We start from the raw sequence: 10815 nt of genomic DNA, 5'->3' as shown, positions 1-10815 counted from the left end.
GGAGGAGGCATGGCTGCACAAAGACACTGATAGGTGCAGGCTGGAAGGAGGAGACATGGCAGCACAGGGCACTGATAGGTGCAGGCTGGAAGGAGGAGACATGGCAGCACAGGGCACTGATAGATGCAGGCTGGGAGGAGAGGCGTGGCTGCACAGGGACAATGATAGGTGCAGGCTGGAAGGAGGAGGCATGGCACAGGGACAATGATAGGTGCAGGCTAAAAGAAGGGGACATGGCAGCACAGGACACTGATAGGTGCAGGCTGGGAGGAGAGGCGTGGCTGCACAGGAGAGTGTTAGGCACAGGCTGGAAGGAAAAGGCATGGCAGCACAAGATACTGATAGGTGCAGGCTGGGAGGGAGGAGGCATGGCAGCACAGGGACACTGATAGGTGCAGGCTGGGGGGAGGAGGAGACATGGCAGCACAGGGACATTGATAGGTGCAGGCTGGGAGGAGGAAGCATGGCAGCACAAGACACTGATAGGTGTGGGCTGGGAGGAGGAGGCATGGCAGCACAGGGACACTGATAGGTGCAGGCTGGAAGGAGGAGGCATGGCAGCACAGGACACTGATAGGTGCAGGCTGGAAGGAGGAGGCATGACAGTACAGGGACACTGATAGGTGTGGGCTGGGAGGAGGAGGCATGGCAGCACAGGGACACTGATAGGTGCAGGGTGGGAGAAGAAGGCATGGCAGCACAGGACACTGATAGGTGCAGGCTGGAAGGAGAAGGCATGGCAGCACAGGACACTGATAGGTGCAGGCTGGAAGGAGGAGGCATGACAGTACAGGGACACTGATAGGTGCAGGCTGGTAGGAGGAGACATGGCAGTACAGGACACTGATAGGTGCAGGCTGGGAGGAGGCATGGCAGTACAGGACACCGATAGGTGCAGGCTGGGAGGAGGAGGCATGGCAGCACAGGGACACTGATAGGTGCAGGCTGGAAGGAGAAGGCATGGCAGCACAGGACACGGATAGGTGCAGGCTGGAAGGAGAAGGCATGGCAGCACAGGACACGGATAGGTGCAGGCTGGGAGGAGGAGGCATGGCAGCACAGGACACTGATAGGTGCAGGCTGGTAGGAGGAGACATGGCAGCACAGGACACTGAAAGGTGCAGGCTGGGAGGAGGAGGCATGGCAGCACAGGACACTGATAGGTGCAGGCTGGCAGGAGGAGACATGGCAGTACAGGACACAGATAGGTGCAGGCTGGGAGGAGACATGGCAGCACAGGACACTGATAGGTGCAGGCTGGTAGGAGGAGACATGGCAGCACAGGACACTGATAGGTGCAGGCTGGGAGGAGGCATGGCAGCACAGGACACTGATAGGTGCAGGCTGGAAGGAGGAGGCATGGCAGCACAAGAACACTTTTACAGGTACATGCTCAGCAACGCAGGTAGAAGTGGCCATAGCTTAAAGAAAAGGGGGAGGGGGGCTTCAGAGCGTTGCGCTTACGTTTCTAATAAATGACTGCTGAGCAGGTAAGTTATTAACCCTGAAACCCCCCATTCCTGCAGCATACTAAAGTGGATTCGAGATAAACTTTTACTCATTGCATAATTGTGTTCCTTACATATGGCATGCCTCAAGCCAAATACATTTTTTTTTAATACCCTAATTCCCTATAAACTTAACAAGCCTCGCCCACAGCTTCTCCAGAGCTTAGTCTGGGCAGGAGGAAGAGGTGTTACTAGCCAGAGATTTCAGAGGCAGAGGGGAGGCGAGTTAAAAGGGAAGGTTCAGGGAGGGTGGAGGAAAAATAAAATCAATTTCCACTTACCTGGGGCTTCCTCCAGCCCGTGGCAGGCAGGAGGTGCCCTCGCCGCCGCTCCGCAGGCTCCCGGTGGTCTCCGGTGGCCGACCCGACCTGGCCAGGCCGGCTGCCAGGTCGGGCTCTTCTGCGCTCCAAGTCCTGGTACTTCTGCGTCCCACGCCGGCGCTCTGACGTCATCGGACGTCCGCCGGGCTGTACTGCGCATGCGCAGTAGTTCTGCGCATGCGCAGTACAGCCCGGTGGACGTCCGGTGACGTCAGCGCGCCCGCGTGGGACGCAGAAGTACCAGGACTTGGAGCGCAGAAGAGCCCGACCTGGCAGCCGGCCTGGCCAGGTCGGGTCGGCCACCGGAGACCACCGGGAGCCTGCGGAGCGGCGGCGAGGGCACCTCCTGCCTGCCACGGGCTGGAGGAAGCTCCAGGTAAGTGGAAATTGATTTTTATTTTTCCTCCACCCTCCCTGAACCTTTCCTTTAAGTTTTCACAGGCTGAGGGGTGGAGATGCAGAGCAGTTTGCCTGTGTAATGATCACAAGCAGAACATGGCTGCTGTCATTGTATCACAGGAAGAAATAATCATATACTGTTGAAGCTAGATTTGCTGTGTAAACTATCTAAACTTTAGATAAGATATATAGACAAGTTACTTGTTATAGTTCGTTTTTTATCTCGTATCCGCTTTAAGTCAGAGCCTGATATAACAGGCTCTCTGTCTTTTACACTGCTGGTGCTCTTTATATTCCATAGAAATTTGTAAGAAAAGAGAGAAAGGCAAAAAAAAAAAAAAACAAATATAAAAAAAAAAAAAAAAAAATCAGTTGGCAGGATTTTTACCCCTCCTGGGCAATGAAGAAGCTGCCGTGTCTGATTAAATTATTATAAACTGGAAGCGGGGCGGTGGTGAGCGAGTTGGCGGCACCAGAAGGGGACGGCGGGCAGGCTGCAGCAGGCAGTGAAAGGGTTACAACAGATGCTGGAATGCCGCGCAGTCACTGAAGACCCTCGGCTGTCTGCCGCTTCCGGCACAAGAAAATAAAAACAGACAGATTAGGCAAATATTGACAGAGATCTACGAGGCCGATCTGTGGGGCGAGGATGTGGGAGTGGGCCATGTGACAGAGCGAGTTACTGTGACAAGGATCGGCGGCTGACAAAACAAGGAATCCGGCTCTGCTAGAGTTACGGATCAGAGGCCACGTCCAGCGCCGATGAGGCCGCAAGAGATCGCGCCGGGTGACTCCTGCTACACCTCGCTCAACAACTCCCAGTGCAGATTTCAGAGCCATACAGGAAACTGGCACCAAGTAAACAGATCAGGGATAACATCTGTATTTGTGTAATGTCCCTTCGTAAGTTACTGGATGCAAAACGTTAAAGAGGAACTCCAGTGAAAATTACGTAATAAAAAGAAGCGCTTAATTTATACAATATTTACGTATAAATGATTTAATCAGGGTTTGCCCATTGTAAAATCGTTCCCCTCTCTGATTTACATTCTGACATTTATCACATGGTGACATTTTTACTGCTGGCAAGTGATGTCACTGGAAGGAGATGCTGCTTGCTTTTTTGGCAGTTGGAAACAGCTGTGAACAGCCTTTTCCCACAATGCATCGAGGTTCACAGACAGGAAACGCCAGGACCATGGTCCTCAGAGTTTCCTGTGGGAGGGTTTTTACCACAATATCAGCCATACAGCGCCCCCTGATGGTCTGTTTGTGAAAAGGAATAGATTTCTCATGTAAAAGGAGGTATCAGCTACTGATTGGGATAACGTTCAATTCTTGGTCACGGTTTCTCTTTAACGCCAATATAAACTGTCATACAAACAAAACAGATACTCACCTACGGATGGGGAAGGCTCTTTGTCCGATAGAGCCTTCCTGTTCCTCACGGTCCCCTCGCCCCAGCGCTGCCTCCCCCTTCCAATCTGCCACCACAAGAGGCTTTGGAAGTCTACTGTAGCACCACGAGAAGATTTGGAAGTCTACTGTAGCCCGAGTGCTCCCAAAGACGTGCGGCTTCGTACTGTGCATCCGTGAGAGCGTGTTCGCACATGGGCAGTACAGAGCGGCCCATCGTCAAGCATACCCGGGCTCCCAAAGATTCCTGTGGCTGCACAGAGCAGTATTCGGATGATCGGTCGAGTACTCCTACCAGGGGAGACAACGCAAGAACAAGGGGACCAAGAGAGGGGACAGGAAAGGCTCTATAGGACCCAAAGTCTTACCTCGCCATAGGTAACTGTTTTTGTTATTTCACTTGACACTCACTTTAAATATTCATGTCAAACTCGTGTTATTTAAAGGAGTTAGAAAAACAAATCGAAAACCTGCTAACTTGATGAAAGCCCACCTATTGTCAATTATTAAAATCAGACAGTGAGGCTACCAATGGAAGTACAGCGCTAACCTGCCTCTCTCTAACTGGCCCATACAATTATTTTTTGCCGTGTATCCGATTTGCCGCATGCTTGTTTCAGGTGTGTTGTTCAGACACTACTGATGCATTAAAAGATCAGCAGGAGGTCAGGCAACTGGTATTGTTTAAATGGAAATAAATATGGCAGCCTCCATATCCCTCTTGCTTCAGGTTCCCTTTAAGTATCAACTCTGTGTTGCACATATGCTTTCTGTGAGTCAGCAGAGAGAGTGGCAGGTGCCTCTGCTTCATATCCCAGCATGCACCAGGGCTCCCGCAGTGGCTGGTGTCAGAGTAAAGCATTTATATTAGGGCAGGTTACTCTGCTTCATATCCCAGCATGCACCAGGGCTCCTGCTTTAGCTGATGCAAGAATGAAGCCTTCATATTAGGGCAGGTGCTTTTCACCCATAACCCAGCATGCACCAGGGCTCCCGCAGTGGCTGATGTCAGAGTGAAGCATTCATATTAGGGCAGGTTCCTCTGCTCCATATCCCAGCATGCACCAGGGTGATGTCAGAGCTCCATTTCCCAGCATGCAGTAGGGCGATGTCAGAGCTCCATTTCCCAGCATGCACCAGAGCTTCCGCAGTGGCTGATGTCAGAATGAAGTATTCTCTATAAGGAGCAGTATCTCTTTTCTGGCTACTCCCGTGCTGTGACTCTGGAGACTTACCTGTGGACGTAGTGTAGCTGATGAATAGAGTGTATTGCTAGAACCATCTCAGCAAGGTAGAACCTGGCCATGTCTTCGGGCAGCCTGTCCTCGAACTTGCTGAGAAGCGTTAGCAGGTCCCCTCCGACGTAGTAATCCATGACTAGATACTGCAAGAGGCAGAGGGGAGAATTATTACTTGTAGAATAACATTAATCATCACTGGAGCACAAGGACAACACATGGTTTCTACTGTAATGTGGGGATGCTGGGAAAAGTCTGGCATTTGCTGGCCTTCCTGTGTAGGGTGTCACATGGTCACACCCAACTGCCTTGCCCATCAGCTAAAACCAGAGAAAAGGAAGTAAGCTGTGCTGCAGTGGCAAGCACATTTTAGTCATGAAACGGCTATTCTAAGTTACACTTTGCTTCCGTAAACCGTTTCTTTTTCACTAATCCCAATTGCTGTTACAATTTGCCTTGATAAATTTTGGGTTTAGCTATGCTTTAAAGTGGACCTGAACTCTTACACAGGACAGAAGGAAAACAGAAATGCCCCCTGTATGTATTTATAGAGTTTAGCCTGACTTAATTCCCCCTTAAGTTGTAATTTGATCTCTCAGCTGTGTCAGCTGGCTGCCTCAGCAGAGCAGCTAATTAGTAAACACATGATCTTAACTGTTTCCTTCCATGAAAGCAGGAAGTAGACACTGCAGATTACAGGATTTGTATCAGCTGTAACAAAAAATGTTTTTCTTTGAAGGTAACGTTGTTGTTTATCTTTTAGAGCAGAGAGGAAGTTCTGAGTTCAGGTCCACTTTAAATGAGGTCTGTATCTATCAATAATAATTCTGGTTTCAAAAGCCCTCTAGTGGAGGATCTGTACAATGGACGCAAGATTCAACTCCATGCCGAGCATAAAAGTGGGTACACACCATGCAATTGTCCCTTCATATCCAATTCAAGCGAGTGATCAAATCGATATTAAGATTTGACATCAATAGGAAATAGAAGAAAGTTAGCGTACATAAGATCGAATTCCGATCATATTTCTGAATGGATATCAATCAAAAATAAATTGAAAGGACACACGGAATGATGGTCTGTATTCGTCAGTGGCAATCAGTAGTATGTATGTATGTATGTATGTATGTATGTATGTATGTATGTGTATGTATGTATGTGTATGTATGTGTATGTATGTGTGTATGTGCGTGCGTGCGTGCATATGTGTATATAATTGGATGTGTATGCATGCACCTTAAGATCTAACAGAGCCCGGTATGAGTGGTGGACAACATATGACTTCAGGTAATCAAACCTTCAAACAACATGAAATAACCAGAGCAGAAGAAATAGTTACCAAAAAGTTTTCATCTTGAAAGGCGTAGTGTAACGTGGTGATCCACTGGCAGTCTCCGTTCACCAGAACGTTCCTCTCTTCCCGGTAACAGGCGGTCTGCAGAAAACGCTGATTAGTGACACGCAATACCGGAGGCAGCAGAGATCAGCACACGCAGCAGCTAGATTACTATCAATACACTCACAGAGTAACAGCTTGTACTGTACATAGTGGAGGCAGCAGAGATCAGCATACACTGCAGCTAGTTTACTATCAGTACAGGCACAGAGTAACAGCTTATACTTAACATCCTGGGAGAAGCAGAGATCAGCACAAACTGCAGGTATGTTACTGTCAGTACAGGCACAGAGTAAAAGAAGATTATACTGTACATACTGGAGGTAGCAGAGATCAGCACACGCGGCAGCTAGTTTACTATCAGGACAGGCACAGAGTGACAGCTTACACTGCACATATTGGAGGTAGCAGAGATCGGCACACACTGCGGCTAGATTACTATCAGTACAGGCACAGAGTGACATCCTATAATGTATCGATAGAATAATATTCAACGCAAATAATTCTGGCTTGCATACAAATTGTATGCAGCTTAGAATTGGTCCAGTTTTTATTAGACCTGCATCACTTGCGTTACATTATTTCTCTAATTGTGGTCAAACTATCACCTAAAGTGAAGGGTAAATGTAATTTAGGCAGCCTTTCCATTAGCTGCGATACGATCCGAAAATAAGATCGCAAGTGTTTTGCGGCACCGTGCTTAACACGTAACTCGTGGGGCTGTTTTTCTACTAGTGTGATTCATTCTTTTTGAGAATCGCAATCTGCTGCATTTTTTGCTGCAATAAATTGCATTGCAATAGCGGTACTATGCAATTCTACCTGCGATCTGCCCAGTCTATAAACATCCAATCCTGACCCGGCACTGCAAGCATTCCAATATAATCATAAATGTTTCTGCTGTAATAAATCTCATCTCCGTCTGGCTCTATTCTGGTTAACTGCCGGGGAGAAGGAAGCTTGTTATCACCCCACCCACATTCTTGATCCTCACTGATTGGCTGAGGGTAGTTCAGTGTGAAACGAGGCTGAGAAGTGAAATGCAACTCACCCCTCTGCAGAAGCTGCTGAAATACAATCTATGCTGAGCTCACATGTGTTTACAAAGCAAGCTAGATATGACAGTGCAGATTTAGTACATAGCTCAGTGGGGAGGAGAGCTGGCGATGCATACACCATTTGAGGCGGGAGAAATAAAAAACTACACAGATTGGATGCAGAAAAACTGACTCCAATGAATGCCTATGGGCCTGTCTCCCCTAAACGCAATTTTTCTGGTGCAGATTTTCCCATAGGCATTCATTGGAGTCAGTTTTTCTGCATCCAATCTGCATGTAGTGGAAACAGGCCCTAAGGGAGGAAAGGACATCAGGATTGGCTTCAGTCAGAGACCGTAAAGATGGTAAATGCCAGGAAGTTTTCTCTTTATTTACTATATAAAATTCACTGAAATTAATACGTGGACAGCACAATACATACATTGTTGCCCATAATTATTCATACCCCTGGCAAATTTTGACTCTTGCTGAGCCTTGGATTCTTTTTCACTCCTCTCAGTATCCTCCTGACCAGCACAGGTGTCACCTTTGGTCCTCTGACATTTTCCACAGTGGGGAATATCTTGTATTTTTTAATAATACTTTGCACTGTAGCCACTAGAACTTGAAAACATTTAGAAATGGCCTTGTAGCCCTTTCCTGACTTGTGAGCAGCCACAATGCGCAGCCACAGGTCCTCACGGAGCTCTTTTGTCTTCGCATGACTGTCCACACACCGGCTACAGAGAGCTGCTGTTTTTTACCTGTTGAGTTGATTAAAACAGCCATTCCCAATTAATCAGGGTAATTAGGATGCTTTAGAACAGCTTGGACTATTTGGAATGGCATAGAACTTTTTTCCCCCCAATAAGCCTCTTGTACATCTTTTGGGAGACACTTGTGCCATTTCCCATATAAAAAAAAAAAAAAAAGGACTTGCTGGTTGAATAAAAGTAACTTTAAGTCAACATTTGCCAGGTCTATAATAATTATGGGCAGCACTGCATGTTATGTGAGTATTTATCTACTTCTATGTGTGTGTTTTTTCTTCCTGGGGTAGTATGGCTATCCCTGCTGCTTGAAGGTTTCACTGCATGCAGGTTCACATTAAAGGAACAAAATGGTAAATATTTACACAGAAGCCCTTCCTGCTTCTGGAGAGCAGAGTTTGGAGATTTTTCTGCTCCTAGGAATTCTCCCTACTGAAGGAAGTTAACCCCTCCGCTGCCTGCCTGTCGGACCGTATTCGGCTAGCCTTGGAGCTGCTCTATCAGACAAGACAGTTCTGCGGCCAGAGAGTGACATGATGTGTGACGCTGCTCTGCCCCGAGGGCCCGGTCACCTCTCCATCTCCCGCTGCTTTCTAGTGTCCTCGTCACCTCTCCTCCATCTCCCGCTGCTTTCTAGTGTCCCAGTCACCTCTCCTCCTGCTGCTTTCTAGTGTCACTGTCACCTCTTCATCTCCCGCTGCTTTCTAGTGTCCCTGTCCCCTCTCCTCCCGCTGCTTTCTAGTGTCACTGTCACCTCTCCATCTCCCGCTGCTTTCTAGTGGCCCTGTCACCTCTCCTCCATCTCCCGCTGCTTTCTAGTGACCCTGTCACCTCTCCTCTCGCTGCTTTCTAGTGTCACTGTCACTTCTCCATCTCCCGCTGCTTTCTAGTGGCCCTGTCACCTCTCCTCCATCTCCTGCTGCTTTCAAGTGTCCCTGTCACCTCTCCTCCATCTCCCGCTGCTTTCTAGTGTCCCTGTCACCTCTCCTCCCGCTGCTTTCTAGTGTCCCTGTCACCTCCCCTTCCGTCGCTCTCTAGCAAACTTACTTCTGCTCTCTTGAGCATCTCCCATTTGTTGAGGATCTTCATGGCGTAGATTCGCTCCGTGCTCTTCATCCGGACCACCGCAACCTGCAAGACAGACGCAGCATGACATCAGGCATACAGATTACAGGACAGCTCCAGGATAATCTAAACAATTATCTCCGAAACAGATATAACATAATTGTCCGAGTTAGTGGGTGTTGAATGAGGGGTGTCCGCTCCTTTAAAAGTGATATGCCCCACTTTACTGGAATTGCGGTCCCCCTTGCTCGTTTGCTGGGCTGCAGGCTCGGTAGTCGCTTCACTTGGATATCACTTTATTCTAAGCTCTATGACCACTTGGATATCACACATTGCACACCAGGATGCTCGCTGGGCTTCGGGCTGGACTCTCAGGTTGCCAGGTTAGCACTGCTGCCAGCCAGGCGCGTAGGAAACCTTTCGTTCTACACCCCCAAGGGTATTTTTCCACTACCCTGCGATTTGCATTCGATTCTGATCGCAAAACGCATGCTGCATTAAACTAAGGGAAACGGCGGCAGCAATTTCCATTAGTTCGATCCGATTGCAATGCGATTTTGGTCCAAGCGCGATTGTTTTGAATACCATTGAGCTCTACTATACTGAGTACAGTATCGCTTGGTGGAAATTGAAACGCAGTTTCATAGGGGAAAAGTGCCCTAAACTCAGGATTGGTGCATCCCACAGACACGGGGCACAGTGCAAATGAACGCCAAGATTCACAGGTTTTCAACAATATGCAGATTTCCAAAGGGGAAGCGCTACCGCCCAAAAATTCCGTAGGTGGTGTTTTATTGGACGCAAAATATACAAATGCTATGCATGCTAAATTCGATCGATCCGAGTTGAGAGGTTTTGGACATCTGTTCCTATTACAGCGTTTCCCAACACTGTTATTGCAATGTACAATGAATTGGCGTACAGAATTTGCATAATCCGGCATCAACTCAGACTTAAAAGTGGATTAACTTTTACTCATTGCATAAGTGTGTTCCTTTCATATAGTTTATAGGGAATTCCTCAAGCCAAATACTTTTTTTGTTGTTTGTTTTAATACTCTAATTCCCTATAAACTAAACAAGCCTCGCCCACAGCTCTCCAGAGGGCCTTGGCACTTTGAGCCTTAGTAGCGAGGGCTTATGGGAACTCAGTCTGGGCAGGAGGAGGAGGTTACTAGCCAGAGATTTCAAAGGCAGACGGGAGGAGGGAGGATGAGAGAAGAGTGAAGTTTTCACAGGCTGAGGGGTGAAGATGTAGTTGCAGATTACCTGTGTAATGTGACAAACAGAACATGGCCGCTCTTATTGTATCACAGGAAGAAATAATCAAACTGTTGAAGCTGATCAATGATTTAAAGAGAACTTGAGGGGGAAGGGGGGGGGCAGGGGATTTAAAAAAAATCATACATACCCGTGGCTTCCTCCAGCCCCCTCCAGGCTGTTCGCTTCCTGGCCATCGTCCTCCACAAATCGCCCTAGAAAGTCCTTCAGTCGGAGGCCAGGTCAGTCACAGGTGCAGTCCTGCCACGCACGCTCCTGTGGCTGGGAGCGTTCTGCACCTGCACAGTAGTACTGCCCAGGGGCAAAACGCTCCCGTTGATGGGAGCACGCATGCGGCCGAGCTGCAACATGTGCAGAACGCCCCAGACTGGAGTACTTTGCGGTCA

General features: G+C 48.3%; 1 protein-coding gene across 4 annotated transcripts in view; it reads right to left on the bottom strand.

Moving 5' to 3' along the window:
• CDC42BPB (CDC42 binding protein kinase beta) overlaps positions 1 to 10815 on the bottom strand; it is a 183471-nt gene that overhangs the window by 114556 nt on the left and 58100 nt on the right. For all 4 annotated transcript variants that reach the window (XM_068254625.1, XM_068254626.1, XM_068254627.1 and 1 more), the window contains exons 3-5: positions 9132 to 9215; positions 6221 to 6316; positions 4879 to 5027 (exon numbers count right to left, since the gene is read on the bottom strand). In XM_068254625.1, coding sequence (XP_068110726.1) covers positions 4879 to 5027; positions 6221 to 6316; positions 9132 to 9215 — 329 coding nt within the window. The remainder of the gene's footprint in view (positions 1 to 4878; positions 5028 to 6220; positions 6317 to 9131; positions 9216 to 10815) is intronic.

The sequence above is a fragment of the Hyperolius riggenbachi genome, chromosome 9, assembly GCF_040937935.1.
Source record: "Hyperolius riggenbachi isolate aHypRig1 chromosome 9, aHypRig1.pri, whole genome shotgun sequence".
NCBI lineage: Eukaryota > Metazoa > Chordata > Amphibia > Anura > Hyperoliidae > Hyperolius > Hyperolius riggenbachi.
This window is presented reverse-complemented; position numbering and strand designations above follow the sequence as displayed.